The following is a 17226-nucleotide window of genomic DNA, read 5'->3' as shown; positions in this document are numbered from 1 at the left end:
AGAAGCAAACTTTTAATAATTTTATTGACTTACGAATTACTAAATCCAGAAGCCTAATTTTTAGTATGGATTGATGGATCCATAAGTTATTTTAACTTAAGGATTTCTAAATCCAAAATGTATATTTTGAATTACGGATTAGTGGATCTAGAATGATTTTTTGACTTATGGATTGGTGGATTCGGAATCAACTGTTTGACTTATGGATTGGTTTAGTTTTTTTTTTTTTATAATTTGTTTGAATTTGATGGTAAAATGTTAATTTGTAGAAGCATGGACACTAGCGCATAATTCGAACAAGAATTATATGATGGGGTTGATGTGTGGAACGGTTTACATGATGATGATAATGAAAAGTCATTATTCAAAAAAGCAATAGATAGAAGGGATATGAATGTACAAATGCGTTTACTACAGATGAAGTAAAGTCGAAGTTTGTAACAATTGATGATGTTACTTGAGCGAGATATGTATGTCCATTAGTCTAAGTTTGAGGAAGGACGAATGGTGTGCAAGATTTATTTTGGACACACCTTGATTCAATGAAGTTATTGAATGCCTTTAACATTGTATTGATGATGAACAATACGTATAGGATGCCCTTGTTTGAAGTTGTTGGTGTTACCTCAACGGGATTGACCTTCAGTGAGACATTTATGTTACTCGCATCAGAACGTCTTCATAAATTTGTATGTGCCCTTAAGAAGCTGAGAGGTTTGTTTTTGAGACTTGATTCATACCCAAAGGTTATGGTTAGTGATAGAGATATTGCTCCAATGAATGTAATAAATGTTGTGTTTCCCGAAGCTGCTCATTTATTATGTCGTTTTCACATTGATAAAAATGTTAAAACAAAATGTAAAATGATTATGATACTTCAGTAGAGTAGTTCATCCAACAAGAGTGGATTGTTATCATGAATCGGTTCAATGAGGTTGACATGGCTAGTAAAGTTAACATCAAAGCCAAATTACGTGAGAATGCCTATCCAGATAAGACATCTTTATTTCTACCAAGTTAGAAAGTTTAAAACAAAAGATGCACACAAGGGCATTAGAGTAAATTTGCTATATCAACGAAGCAAATTCCTTCTTACTTTGAACATGTTGATGCCATTGTTTCACAACATGATAATTCTTCTACTTTGAAATGTAGTAAGGGATTAATTTTGGAGACTCCTCCGACCAAATCAAATCCATTGCTAGATCAATTTCCTGTGGGAATTCATGCTTACATTGTTAATATTGTTGATGTTAAGGCTGACAACCATTGTGGCTATCATGCGATTGTTGCATTATTGGGTATAGCAAAGGAGTCCTGGACTATTGTGCGCATGAACTTGTATAAAGAACTTTGTCAATGGCGTCAAGAATATATTAATTGTTTTGGCGGGGATGAACGATATGAATATTTAAAAAATTCACTTTAGTTGACCACATAATAATTCTATTCATTTTGAATGATGTTATTTATTATAAAATGACGGGTTGAATTAACTTGTTACATTTTCTTATGTTTGCAGATTAGTACAAATAAGTGGATGACAATTCTGGATATGAGATACATTTGTGAATCGATATAATGTGACTGTCGTGTGTTTATCTCTTAAATAATTATTGACTATTTTTCTATTAAGGTCTCAACCTCCAATAGATTTTAATCATCATCGCATCATTTATATTGGACATCATGTCCATGAAAATCATTTTGTTCAGGTTTGTTGAACTTCATTGTTAAAGAATTTTAAGAATCATTGGGAAACATAATTAATGATATTGCTTTAAGAATCATTGGACATGTTCATGGGAATCAAACAATGAACATGTACAATATTTTAAGAAGATTGTCTGATTCCACCAACAAATATTTTGTGGTCTACTCATTCTTATCCATTCGTCAAAGCTTGGTATTCATATTATACTAATGCAAGTTTTTACACAAAGTATGTCCATTAGGTGATTATTTAGTTATTAGTTGTAATTGTATTGATAAATGAATATGTTAACATTGTGACTATTATAAATGTGGAAGAGGAAATTCTTTAATTTCATAACTAAAGTGTTTCTTCATCAAATTCATAATAAATGTAAACAAATTGTTCCTTCACCAAACTAAAAAGAAATGTAAACTAAGTGTTTCTTCATGAAATTACAAAATAGAACAACAACTAAAATGATTATCATCGTTGTCCGTGTCGTCGACGAACATTCACAGACATGTCCTCGGTGGCTAATCGGGCTAGCATCGGGGCTATTTGTGTCCATTCCCATGCAGGTGAATCCTTAGTGACATGATCATTGTCTACAATCAATTGCAAAGTGGATGTGATTCTTCTATAAAGACCCTACAATGATACAACAAATTATATTAATTACAAGTCAACATGTATTATTTAAATAAACAAGTAATAAGTTCTTACCACTGCAGGATGCTCAGAGATAATATCATTCCCGTCCTAACGTCGTGCATTAGGAGTAATCATCGAAGGTCGATCATCCTCAGCCATCTAAATGATATATGGGTGTGATATAGACTGAAACCACTCCATATATGCAAGAACACAAGCTCCAACATCAGCTGCTAAGGTGACCTCTTGTACGAAATTGCCAATAAAATCTAACAATGTGGAGGGGCCATGGTGGATGGTGGCTGGGTGATAAGGGATACACTGTATATATCTAAATTGTTTGAGTACACGTTTAGGCAAATGCATCTACCTACAAGCCCTCAACCGAATGTACTGTGAAAATGGTGCAATCCACTCGAAAGGGTGCACCGCTCTGTGTTTTTCATAAGACATCCATCAAACAACACCTATAAAGATGCTATCTAATTGCATCTGAACAAATGCAAGTGTGGACAACTTACTCCCGACCACAGATTTCATATGGCTTATCCTCAACATAATCATCCCAAAGCTGTCTGTGTCCAACAGTCGGAAAGTGTTCGTATATCTATGATGCCAATAACATGGCATACCCAGCTAACTATCTAGTATTCGCATAGCCAAAAGGTGGCATATACTTTTCATTTTTTACTATTTAGTTTCTCAAAATTGCTTTTCATTTTTTTGTTTGGTTTTTCTGTTTGTTATGCCCATTTCTAGAACAGTAATATGTTTTCATTTCAAAACCACATTTTGTTTTGGGGGTTCAGTGACTCGGGTCTCTGCTCAAGGATAAAAAACCATATGTTGGAACACTCACTCGAGTTAGCTTTCTTGTTTCAACGTTTCTAGTTGATTGTTCTTCAATTTTTTTTATAGTTGTTTGTAGTATGAGATGGAAGATTTACCTAGTCTATTTATGATTTTTCACGTGTTTTATTATTGTTATATTGTTCACAAGATTGAAGCGCTTATTTGATGTTTGGTATTTAATTGAAATGAATGAGTTTTAACACAGTTGGAACCAACACCCCCGTTCACTATTTCAAATCCAAAAAATGAACCATATGAATCTACCTAAAGAATCACAAAATTATGTTACAGTGCAAAAAAGAATACCTAAGAAGTGTCTTACCTACGTTTCCTCTCTATTTAGCACAAAAATAGAAGCCAATAAATACAAAAAGTACAAATAAGACATGTAGTTTGATGATGTAAGAGCAGAAAATGAGGTTCCCCTCCACCACCATACACACCACAAAAAAAGAAAGAAAAAAAGAACTTAGCACTTCTTGACCAAGTCCCGGGTGAGTTGAGTGAGAGCCAGAAAGATAATTTTTGATGAGTTGTGATTTGATTTTGACACAAATCTCTTTTCGCTTCTATTCTGAATAAAATCTTTTAAAAACAAGCAATTATAGAATATGTTGAGATTTTTAAGACAAACTTAACTTATATATCTTAATTGTAGAAAAATAAATGAAGATCACTTTTATATTTTTTATTGTTGAGTATAATCACAAATGAAAAAATAGAGATGTGATGGGTTTAGAAGTAGTGCTCTGATGATAAATATTAGAATGACTTTGATCACAACTAGGCCTCCTCTACCAAAGACATTGACAAGGTTAAAATAGAAGGAAGAGATTTACATATTTTTCAAATATATATATTTTAAAAATAATGTTCTTTAAGTTGCACTTTGACACGAGAAATACTTCTTCAAGTAAATATCTTAACTTTGACTTGTCATATTGTGAAGGATTAGTATCTTCCACTGGATCTAATCTTATTGATATTTTTTGTGACTGTGTGAGTAATAATGTAAAGAATCTACTGATCTGTTTCCGTCATTAATCTTTGTTGAGAAATTTAATTAATCAGTTTTGATGAACTTCTATTTTTTGTTTACTTGTTTCCATCAATAAAGTTTGAATCTGAAACGTTATTTAAGAGATTGAAAGTGAATTTTCCTCACACCAACCAAATGGATCTGTATTTAGCAAATAAATATGTCCTTGCAATAGTTGAGTGTGGATTAGTTAAAACTAATAATCCAGACATGCACTGCTTATGCCCCAAAATGAAGTTTCGTGCATGCGTAAATTGGGACTATTTATTCGATCAAGACACATGATTTGATCGTCTGAAAAATAAATGATAAAAAGTTTACTACTTTAATTAAGGACTTAGTTACATAAATTGTCGTCTCTCCAATTTTTCAATACAAACAATTTCTCTTGCCCTCGCATGAGAAGTATTTTCCTCCAGTAAGACAGGTAGTTTAGATTGAACAACATTGATGTATGCTCATTCTTATTTCATTGTATTTTCTTATCATGCAGAATGCTGCCGACAAGATTAATTTAACACAATGTAAAAAAATCTCATCTTAGCTATTTATTCTTTTTGGTTTTTAAGAATCAAGGTTTATTGAGTCAAAAAAATGAATTAAGACTTATTTCATTCTAATTCCATGCTTTCTGAACATCATTACCTGAACTTGTCCTAATTTACCATAAGTCATTCTCGCGTCTCTGTCTAGTGTCAAAAAGTCAGGGAATGAATGAATTGATTTTAAGGATATTCACAATTTAGGTTTCTAGTTAATGGTTTATGGTTTAGGATTTAGAGAGTATAAAATTAAAGATATAAAATTTTGGTTTAAAATTTAGGATATAAAATTTAGAATTTGAACTTCAGAATTTAGGATTTATGATTTAGAGTTGTAATCTATATTAAATCTGTCAGTTATCTTTAGCACTATTCATACTGTTAGACATTATTCTTTCCCTTCCCACTGTGTTACATTTTAGTCCTTTATTTTGGCTCCTATTTTTTGTATTATGTCCAATATGATGTGAAGTTATACTTTAAGTATATGTGAAGTTATTTTTTATATTATGTCCAAATATTTGTATCAACATCTACTCACCCAGCATTTTCTGCTATTTGAACTAATGCATTTTTAAAATCTTAACAATTTTGTTAATTACGCTTACTTCCACAGTCAAAGGATAGGATAATCCAACTCACAAAGGAATAGCTTAGAACCTCTATTGATTTTCTCGTGGACCTGTGCACTTCTCTATCACCTCTTAGAATACTTCACTGTTTTTAGTAGTTTTTTTTTTCTTCTAAAATGACCTATTCAACATTTGAATAATAATGACCTATTCAACATTTGAATAATGCAGTTATTTGGATTATATAATTTGTTGGATTTTGGTATTTTAAGTGGTTAACAATTTTTTCTATTAGCTTGTTTTGCAGCTACTATCTTTGTTTTATTTTTTTCTATATATTGATGCTAATGAATTTATAAGAAATTCTTCATCTAACTCTTTTCTTCTTTCTCTATAGTTCTTAGTAGAATTAATAAATACTAGTGATATTGAATAAAAGGTAGCAATTAATTTTTTTTACATGCTTTCTAAGAAAATAATTAAATAGAAACTAATTTTAGATATTAATATAAATTAGTTACTATACTGACTAAATTAGAGACAATTTTATACACTAAAAAGTTATTGGTATCTAAAGTAATTTATATTATTAATAAAAATTTATTAGTTTCTAAATTGGTATCTAACAATTAACTACTAACTACTTTATATTCTTAATTATGAGGTATTTGAATGACATAATTGACAAGCCTTTAAGAGGTTGTGTTTTTGAAGTTTTGAGAGTAACCTCATACTTGCATGACGAGACATTCTATGCCAAACCAATGATCTTTCTGACTGTCATAAGGCATAAGAACTTTTAAGTTGAAATCTCGTCCATATCAATTTTATAAAGATTTCATTGCCTATTGACAATAAATAATTTGATTCCACCATTATTATTTGTTATACATTGGTCTTTCTTGAAAACAACATCACATCCACCATCCTACAATTGACTTATGCTTAGTAGAATGTGATATATACCATCTACCAAAAGAACTTTTTCAATAGAAGGTAAATTTTTCATACCAAAAGACCTACTCCAAAGATCTTTCCATGTTGATTTTCTCTAGATATCACTTTGCCTCCTTTATTGTCCATCAACTCTTGGAACATAGACCGTTATGTCGTCATGTAACATGAGCATCCATTATCTAGGTGAAAATGATTGAGATCATCTTGTGAACATCTATAAAAGGAATTACTTTGTTTTTAGGTACCCATATTTATTTGGGTTTTTTTTCATATAGTAGGTCTACGTGGTCCCTTCCTAGGAATACCACTAGATGATGCAACATTAAAAGATTTAATAAATGATGTAATGCATGCATGAGTTTTATTTTGAACTTATTTCCTATCCCAAATTTATCATGCGACTTTCTTGACCACACTAGCACAAAATGTATAAACAACGACTATTTATTTAATGCAGTTTTAAGGTTAGCTGCTGTCAATCAAAACGCGTTGACATTTTTGAAATTAACTTCATTTACGAATGCAACTATTTGTAATAGCCGCATTCTTAAATCAAAGTGCATGATTTACAAATGCGGTTATTTAAATAACCGCATTCTTAAATAAAGCGCATGATTTACGAATGCGGCTATTTAAATAGTCGCATTCTTAAATCAAAACTGTCGTAGGTAAGTGTTACATACGGATATTACATACAGATTAATTCGTATGTAATTACATACGAATATTACAAATGGATTAATCCGTATGTAATTACATACGATAGTTTTACATACGGATTTTCGCCCGTATGTAATCTGTATGTAACTATGTTTTACATATAGATTTATGGTCTTACATACAGATTTTGGCTGTATGAAATTTCAGATTTTCTTGTAGTGTATGTGACTCCATTGGGCATCTAATTGGACCTTGTTGGACAACCAAAGCACCCTAGAACCTTAGTCAACCATGATCAACACATGAGAGGTAGCTATCACACCAAATAATCTTAGTTTAGGCCAATTTTGGGCGCTCCAAGCATAGGAGGGAGGTGTCAAGTTTCCCATGTAGCATAGGAGGCCAATCTTGTATTATGTGTTTTAATCCCACATATTTTGTAGCAAAGGGTACAAGGGAGCTAGTCATTTATATATAGGGCCCTTTGCCTCTTGCAAAATCACTTTGAATTTGAAGTTGAGTTGATATAACATTATGCAATCACCTTTTTCTTTTGAAGTCTCTAAAATGGGAGTATTCTCCGACTAGGTTCTTTACCAAGGATCCTTCTTTGGAAGAGGAACATCAATTCTAAGTTTCTATCAAGAAACTTGGGAAAAGTTTGAATAATTTTCTAAGGCTTTCGCTACTCTGAGGATGCTTCCATCATGATCTTAACAAGTTTTTGTCTTCTTTTTTGCAAAAGAAACAGTTCAAACATATATATATATATAATTAATTAAAAAGTTCAACTAATCACATTTCAAATTATTTGTGTTTAGATTTTCTAATATGAACGGCGAGAAGATATATACTTTCTATATGAAAACACTTTCCAAATATGCTTGTTACAATGTATATGCGTGTTTAAAATTTCTAAAAATAGTTTTATTTATTCTATCAAAAAGATTTATGACTACGAATTTGAATACAATGTATATATGCCTTATAACATAACTTGATTAAAATTCAATACATGAGTGTATGAGTGTTTGAGTTAGAGAAGTGTGGGAATTTTTCTCTTTCTCTATAGAATTTCTAGTCCATACTTATTGTTCAAGTGGGAACTCTTTCCATTGTGTTCTCTTGGTGGCACCTTCTTAAGTTATCCAAGTAGAAGCTAGGGCTCTCTTGGTCTATTGGTGGTTCACTTTAGCTTATCCAAGGTACCTTGAGGAGACCAAGTTCAACTCCTTTATTTGTCTTCAAGAGGAAGCCGCATATTTTGGCAATATTCAAATTCTCTTTCTTATTTCAATTCATTTTCCATTTTTTTTTCTTTTTTTAACATAACATAATTACCTCCTAACTCAAGCCACCATCATACTCCAAATTCTCTCCCCCATACACTCCACAACAAACCCCAACCAAAAAACCATTAAAGAATCCAATCTCCAACCTTATACACCTTAGCCTATCTTGATCATAGCTTATGTAAATATTACCACTTCTTGGCTCTAAGTATCATCCAAGATTTTTCCCTGATGCGTACTAAACCTTATCTAACCTTACCCATCCTTACCCTACCATGACATGCAAGCATGGGCCTAGTCAAGCCAAGAACCACCCTAAGAAACCAACATAAACTAGGTGAATGTTCTTCTTTCTTACTTATCTTTATCTCTTGAGTGTTGAAGCTTGCAAGTGGTAAGATCCAATCTAGGATTCCCCTTAATGGAATCACATCATATGTGATGTGAACTCGAGAGGGATTTAGCTTGATTGTGGATCAACTACCTAAAGTCCTGCCTCTTGAATAAATATCAAATAATCTGATATTGATTTTATGGAAGTCATGAAAAATATTATAGATTACATGCTAATATTTTCAAGAAAAAAATGATAAAAATTGTAGAACACCTTGTTCCAATAAAATTGAATGAGACAAGCAAGATGGTGTTTTGTTACTTATGACCTAGCTCATGACTTAAGAATAAAAAAAATGCTAGAAAATTGAAGAACCTTGCGTCACTTAATTCCATGAGATAAGTATGGAGAATCACTACTGGTAGCCTTGCTCACAAGACAAGAAACCCCAAGAGAGAATACTCACCACTTTTTGGAACTTGGAATCGCACCAAACCACCACCAATGAGCAACATTAAGGATATGCAATTATGAAAACCCTTCATGCACAATCAAGGATAAGCTAATGAGCACCACCAAGCTAAATATAGGAAAATAAAACCATTTAGAAAATACCTACCTAAGGGAGGAATTCTCCAAATAGATTTACATTATTAAGAAGTTGTGTTACATATATACATGAACTCTCCGAGAGTGTAATGAAAAAAGATTAGCCAAACACTTCTTTTCCCTAATCTTAATATTGTTCTTTAAGATAATGTGAAGACCATCCTGATTAAAGATTAAATAAAACTCATTTTCTCATTGTTATGTTTCTAAGAAAATACATTAAACTGAAATACATTATATTACCATAGAAAATGGTTGGCTATTTTTTTAAGTAAGTTTAAATCTTATTTACTTGATTTCAAAATAGGGAGCCTTAAACATATAATGAGATTTAATTTTGAGTTGTTATAAAATTTCATATTTTAATGTGACACTTTAACACCTCATAAATAAAACACATTCACTTGACAACCCAAATAAATTATTATTCTAATTATTATTTTGTTTTTAATGTAAAATATTATTATATTATTATAATTGATTTCCAGATGTACGTTGGTTACTGTTTGATTGTCAAAAGAAACTTTTCCATATTTAAATGTGGTAACTAACATTTAGAAATGTTAGTTTAAGTCATGGATTTCACCAATGAGAATTTATCCCATTCATTACTCTGAAGACTTAAACGTGTAATTGACCGTTGATTGTGGTTATCCAACATTTAGAAATAGTCAAGGTGGGGTCCACCACCAACGATAATAATATGAAAAATAAATTGTCTATCTTCTTCCCGTGAAGAAGCGCCAGAAGGAGCCTACTCTAACTTGGTCAGAATCACACATAATTCGCTTTTTGTCTCTCTATCCAAATCCAACTAACACTTCTGCACTCTCTCTATAAAAACTACACCCACACTTCACACTCCCTTTACCTTCATAATAATTACAGTAATGATGGATTCAGAGAAGAAGAAGCTCCACCAAGACGAACCAAAAACACCGCCAAAGCTCTCTCTACTCAAAATTTCGCGGGGGAGCATGCCGCCGGAGTTGCCTACTCCACCGCCGCGGATGTCGGTGTCTGTTCCGTTCGAGTGGGAGGAGGCGCCGGGGAGGCCTAGGCCCTGCCACAGGCGATCGAAGCCCAAGAGTAGTGATGACGTGGCTAGAACCTTGGAACTGCCTCCGAGGTTGGTGTTGTTGGAGGGCAAGGCTTCGTCCCCGACAACCGTGCTAGACGGACCTTATGTTGGGCGCGCCATGTCTTTTACGACATCGAGGAGGCCCTCCAAGGACACGTGGAATGCGAATTTCGCGTCTAACAGGTGGAGCGCGTTGAAGAAGAACGACCCAGAGGAGGGTCGTTTTGACTTATCAAGTTTAACTGTGGAGGGAAGTAGTAAGGTGAAGATCACAAGGGTTAGGAGAAAAGGAAGCTTCTCGAGTCTCTCCCACCGAAGTTCACACATGTGGGTATGTAACCCTCCTTTCCTATCCATTTCATCTTCTTCTTTCAACGGGTTATGCTTAATAATGTTTAATTTGAAAAATGAATTTTAGTTTTTAAAATAGTGTGATCTTTGCAGAAATTTACTGGAAAATTACAATAGATTGAAAAATGGTATGCATAGTAAATTTAGGAGTGCGTTGTCATTTAGTTTTAAAATTTAACTTTGGGTGATTAAGGGAATTGGTATATGATGCACAAATAAGTGATAATTGAAAAAAAAATGTTCAATTCAGTGTAAAACTTATGTTTTATTTTAGGAGAACATAAAATATAGAGAAAAAAGAAATTCATTTATAGTCCCATTAACTTTTGAACAATCGAGGGTAATGGTTGAAAATTGTCTCATAGCTTTTCATTTTACTTTCACCCTCTACTAAATATATATCTAATTTCCTTTTTCTCCTATTTTTCTCCATTCAATTTCTTTGTTATCTTCACCATACAAACAAATCACTAGAAATTGCCTTCAGTATGGTTTGAAAGAGAAGAAGAGAGATAAGAATTTTAATACTGGAAAGTGAACGGGAAAGACACCATATTTTAATATAAAAGCAAGCAAAAGACACTAAAGCCATTATATATACCAATTTTTGGTATCATCACATCAAATATATTATTTATTTTAAAATTTTGTTTATATTAATTTTTATTAAAAGAATATTATATTTTATTATTAAAAGGAATTATAAAGTTAACACGAAAGAAAAAACTGGTCTCAAATTATTTTTTTCCAAATCTTTGTCCCTTCTTTTCATTTTGTTGGTACGAAAAGTTGCAGTTCCGAGTTTGCAACATTTTCCGTTCCTTTCAGTAAAAAGACTAACAGCTTGACACTTGAGTGGAACAGATCGCTTACCGAGAAAAGAGCACTGATTTTTTTGCTGTGACTTTTGGTATTTGTTGCGCACTCGTGTGACTTTTGGTTGGTTGTGATCTTAATATCTTTTGTTAGTGCAGGTAAGTATTTGTGAAACCTTTAAGCAAGTGGTACCCTGGAAGCTCAGGAAAGAAAAACAGGGAAAATGGACGCCCAAATTTGACAGCGTTTGATCTTTCACCAATGCAACGTTAGACTCCTCTAACATATGCCATTACCCTACTGTGATAAAAATGGAAGAGAATAACAATGTGACAATGATTTTCTTTTTATGAAAATGGTATTGATACCAAACTCATTGATATACGTCATCTTTTCAAGATAAATTTATCTTTTATCCTCAAACTGTGATGTAAAAGTTTTAAAAATAATGTAAAGGTAGAAATATGGAGAAACAATAGACTGTATTGAAAAGGAGAGGTAAGACTTTTATTTTACATGAATTATGAAAGTATAAAGAGATATTCTTTAATGAATATATTCAAAGAAGATTGTATATCTGAATAAGAAGTGTTCCAACCTCAAGTTATGATATCATAGAGTCAATATATTTAAAGTGTAATTGATCTCGACTCTTAAAAAGCATAGAACTATTGAATGTACCGAAACAACAAATTATGTTAATCAAAATAAATATTATGAAGAAAGTTGAATTAGTATAATAAATTGGTTAAAAAAAATATTTTAATTATTCTATCAAAACATGTTTTTGGCTCAAATAGTCATTTTAATTGATTGAATTGTGTTTTGATTGGTTGAAACAACTTGAAGTGACTTTTTTAGTGAATTCAATTGATTGACATTTCAATCGGTTGAAATAGAGCAAAATGATTATTTGTTGAAGGTTCCTATATTTTTAACATATTGAAATCATATTTCAATTAGTTAAAGTGTTTAAGCTTGTGTTCTCAAAAAGTTATGAACATTTTAATGGATTAAAAACAAGAGATTTGAATTGATTGAAATCACTTACGCTTCATTACAAATCAATTTTAAAACATGGCTTATCAAGATTAAACATTATTAACTCATCCACACAATTTCCAAGTCTTAAGAATTACAACCATTATAAAATCTTCATCAAGACACTTATTGAAAGTGGTTGGAATCATAAAATCAACTCTTCAAGTTTAACAAAATTGGCATTCCTAATGGATCTATGTTCAAATGATACAAATCTTTAGTTAAGAAAAAGCATATTACTAGACTAGTTAAGTGTCTTGAAGTGTTTAGAATGTTGTATAAGATTCAATAGTGAAAGAATAATAATAATAATGTTTATTGCTTACCAAATCATGAATACCTATAATGTTAACCAAAATGTGTCACTAATAGTATTAAGCAAAACACTAAAATTAATGTACAAGATGTGGAAAATGTTACAATGACCAACATGGCCACAAGATCAACCTCATATTTAACCTATCAAATTGCATCAATCAATACATAAATTATAAGCCATGTATTAATTGAAAAAAAGCTAACATTGATCGCTATAATGAGTAATATTCCTTTGTTTAGTAATCCCAAAGTAAGGACAATGGACTTTGATACCCAGAAATAGAAACTATGGTGTTGATCAAGAGTTATCAAAGGCTTTGAAGAATCCAAATCCAAGTGTTTGATGCAAGGCTGGAGTTGCTGCTGTGTTTAGAATAGGATCTGGGTAGTTTATTTGTGTAATCCACTCTTTGTTGAATCTAAAGCTAAAGTGTTTTTAAAATCTTTTAAGATTAAAGTGTTTTTCAAACTAAGTGAAAAACAACCTGTTGTTTTGTCAAAACAACCGATTGTTTTACTCTTAAGTGTTTTTGAAAAGGTTGAAAATTGTTTTGGTTGGTTGACTTGCTGTCAAACCAAAACAATCGATTGTTTTGTGATTTCAATCGATTGTTTGTTTGAAAATCCTAACATAATTTTGTTTTGTTAGTTGAGTGTGCTTTAAATGATTTTCAACTGAATACACTTCTGTATTAAATGGTTTGACCAATCTTTGAAAGTTATAAATAGTTTGTTTATGTTTTATAACAAAAAAGGAAAAACAGATTTGAGTTTTTCAGTTGTGAAAGATTGCTTTCAAGTTTTGAACATTCACTTTTCAGCTTTGGTTTTCTCAAGAGAGAGTGAAATATGATTACATCTGTATTGATTTCAGTTTGTTCTGTAAACAAGTGTAATTCGTTATGAATTCTTTGTAATTTCTGGTGTTGTAGCCAAGGAGTGTTGTGTGCTCTTGAGGTTGTCAAGATCAAGATTCTTGGTGTGTGCTGTGCCAAAGGAAGTGTGTTTCTTGAAGGGTTCAAGGTCACTTCTTTGGTGGTTTTGTATGTAATCTGTATTGATTGCTTAGTGGATTGTCAGTGGCTTCTGGGGACTGGATGTAGCTCTTGGTTTAAGAGTGAACCAGTATAAACTGTTTGTGTATCTCTTTCTTCCCTTAAACTCAATTAAAGTCAGTTGTTATTGCTTTGCTGGTATAAACAACCGATTGTTTCGAAGAAACAACCGATTGTTTTTTTGGTGCTTTGCTGTTTTGTGCTTTATATCTTGGCTAACTGAATTTCTGATTGAGTTTCATACAAAAGATTTTGTTTTAGCTGAAAAAGTTTTCAAAAATCCCCTTTAAACAATTCACCCCCCTCTCGTTTAAGGTCACATATTCTAACACATGGGACCTTTACGAATAAGAGATGCCCATGGGGTATGCCACCTTAACAACCAACATTATGAAAAATAGGTTAGATAATAAGAAGGGAAGGTTGAATTATTGTTTAGCCATGTGGTGTGTAGTGGATCGTGTTGTACTCTATCCATACCTCTCCAATTAAGGTTTTGACTTTCCTAATGTAGAAGGCTACATGTTGACTTCAAAGTTGACTATGTAGTTGGGCTTTAGCTTCCTAAGTCAACCATCATTAAGCCCAAATTGACCCCTACTATGCATATATTTTTTTTTATGCAAAGAAAATCCTAATCCTATACTTTTTTACTCCTAATATTTATATTTTTACAAGATTAAGAAGAAGAAAAATATTTTAAAATTCTTCAAATGTTGATTCTCCCTCCAAAAGGGCTTTATCTTCTCCATTCCTCTTAACTAGTGATGTGGTGGTTGGATGGTCTTCCGTTAGGTAATGACATCTATTATTCATCTAATGAGGGTGAGGATTATGAGAGAAACACTAATGAAGATGTTTACCCTTGTGAGGGGGATATTTTTACGATCCGAAATACCATTAACATCAATCTAGTCTACATCCCCAATTGTAAAGGGAGCACATATTTCACACAAGGTGTAAAATTTTTGAAAAAATACATGTTCTCTCACTATGGATAGTGGGTCATGTTGTAACTATTGCAGTACTGGGTTGGTTGACAAATTGAATTTAATTGTCATTCTGCATCCCAAACCTTACAAACTTCATTGACTTAATAAAGATGGAGATTTGAAAGTCAATATGCAAATGAAGGTCAAGTTCTTTGCAAGAAACCATGGAGGTTTGTCATGTCTTGTTAGGAAGACCATGACAATTTGATAAGAAAACTATGCATAACGGTCTTAGTAATGAGATGACCGTCATGCACAAGGATAAGAAGTGTGTACTTCATCCTTTAATAGCCTCATAGGTGTTGGGGGATCAAGTAAAAATTAAACAAAAGAGAGGAAATGAAAAACAAAGTCCATAAAAATTCAAAATCGTCCTTAAAAGTGTATTTGGGGCGTGAGAGATTGGTGTTCCTTCCTATGAGGTCATTCAAATAGAGAATCATTTGTTAAAAAAAAGAAATAAAAAGAGTTATCTAACCAAGCCTCCTTCTTTGTAAAGGAACACTTATATGCACTGCCACATTTGCTAAATCTAAGGTTTTATGTCCTTTTGTGCAAGAGTTTTTAAAAGAATTTGATGTGTTCCCAAGTTAGGACCCAGTCAGATTTCCACCTTTTCAGAGCATAAAACATCAAATAGATTTTGTTCTTAGAGCTAGTCCACCCAATAAACCAATATACAGAACAAATTTAGAGGAAATGAAGGACATAGAATTTTAGGTACATGAGTTGTTGAAGAAGGGTTGGTTTCAAAAGATCCTAAGTCGTTATGTCGTACCAGTCTTGTTGGTTTCCAACAAATATGGGAAATGAAGGATGTGAAGTGAATGAAGAGCCATCAACAACATCATCATTAAATACAAGCATTCAATTCCTAAACTTGATGTTATGTTGGATTAGTTGCATGGGTCCACTGTGTTTTCTAAAATTGATCTAAAGACTGGTTATCATCAAATTAGAATCAAAGAGGATGATGGGGGGAAAACCACTTTTAAGACCAAGTTTGGACTATACGAGTGATTGGTGATGCCTTTTCATCTTACCAATGCACCTAGCATATTCATGTGGCTAATGAATCATGTTCTTAGGGATTTCATGGGAAAATTTGTAGTTTATTTTGATGATATTTTAGTGTACAACAATAGTCTTAATATTCATTTTAGATCATCTTAGGCAAGTGTTGTTAGTTTTTAGGTCTAGTAATTTGTTGGCCAATGTAGATAACTATACCTTTTGTGTTGATAATATTGACTCTTTAGTTTTTGTAGTCAATAAAGAAGAGATTCATATTGATCCCAAGAATATAAAAGCCATACAGAATGTGGGAAAAATTGGGAGTGTTCATGGATTAATGAGCTTTTATCGAAGATTTGTCTAAAGTTTTTAGTTTGGTTTCACCTCTCAATGATTTGGTGAAGAAAGATGTCACATTTTGTTGGAAAGAAAAACTTGGTCAAGCTTTCCAAAAGCTAAAGGCTCACCTCACCAATTCTAGCTCTACTGACTTTTCTAAAACTTTTGAGCTAGAATGATGGAGGACCACTCGGGAGTAACCATATTAGACCTTTAACTAGGGTAATAGCTAGAAGACGGAAGGAGGGAGAAGGACCTCAAAAGGTTCTCATTTTATGGAGAGTAACATATTAGACTTTCCTTTCCATCTTTTTAGCCTTGCAAAAATGTATAAGAGTATATAAAATAGAGTAGAAAATGTATAAAATTTAGGATTTTTTATGTGTAAAAAGATATATACATAAGTGGACTAGAATTGGGCTTAATTAGGGTTTAACTTGGGAAGTCAAAGCCCTAATTTGAGGTAATTAACATGCAGTCCTCTCCATTAAAGAAGTCAAAACCCTAATTGAAGAGTCAAGGAGGAGAGTACACGACCCATTCATACATCCACACATCCAAGGCAAATGCTAAAGGAGATTGGGAGCTTTTAAACCCTTCAAAAATAAAGAATTCAAGCAATTGTGGGACTTTCTCCATGCTAGGCATTGAAAATCTTCTTCAAATGGACATTACCACATTTTGTCGCATTTCTCCCAGGACATCCAGAGTGATGCCTTTATTAACCATCATGAGAATTCCTTCATCTTTTGTCTCATCTTCCTTGACTAAATTGGTAATTTCTTCCACTTTCTTCTTGGCACAACAATCATTTCAGTACAAGAAAAATCATAAATAGTGATCAAAATATCAATCACTAAATGACCAAAATCAGTCATTGATTTGGTCACTAATAGTGAACATTTTTTGGTCATCGATTTCGGTTACTATTCAAAAAAATTCTAGTAGTGTTTGCGTAGTGTCCATATTTTTCAAAATTGTAACATTCAAAATTGGGACGATGTGAATGACCACC

General features: G+C 32.4%; 1 protein-coding gene across 1 annotated transcript; it reads left to right on the top strand.

Moving 5' to 3' along the window:
• Nucleotides 1–9878: 9878 nt before the first annotated feature.
• On the top strand, nucleotides 9879–12037 carry LOC137813552 (uncharacterized protein At4g00950). Its single transcript, XM_068615881.2, has 2 exons — nucleotides 9879–10616; nucleotides 11611–12037. The coding sequence occupies exons 1-2, from the start codon at nucleotides 10095–10097 to the stop codon at nucleotides 11701–11703; spliced, it is 615 nt and encodes a 204-aa protein (XP_068471982.2). The 5' UTR covers nucleotides 9879–10094; the 3' UTR covers nucleotides 11704–12037.
• Nucleotides 12038–17226: the final 5189 nt, after the last annotated feature.

The sequence above is a fragment of the Phaseolus vulgaris genome, chromosome 1 (genome assembly GCF_051622355.1).
Source record: "Phaseolus vulgaris cultivar YP4 chromosome 1, ASM5162235v1, whole genome shotgun sequence".
NCBI classification, from domain to species: Eukaryota; Viridiplantae; Streptophyta; class Magnoliopsida; order Fabales; family Fabaceae; genus Phaseolus; species Phaseolus vulgaris.
Note: the sequence above shows the minus strand (reverse complement) of the source record. Positions and strands in the feature narration are given on the sequence as shown.

What these genes read in the sequence shown, in the direction of transcription:
- LOC137813552 (XM_068615881.2), top strand. Translation starts at nt 10,095, where the DNA reads ATGATGGATTCAGAGAAGAAGAAGCTCCACCAAGACGAACCAAAAACA. An exon ending in ACCGAAGTTCACACATGTGG is followed by an intron (nt 10,617 to 11,610) that starts GTATGTAACCCT and finishes TTGTTAGTGCAG; the next exon opens with GTAAGTATTTGTGAAACCTT.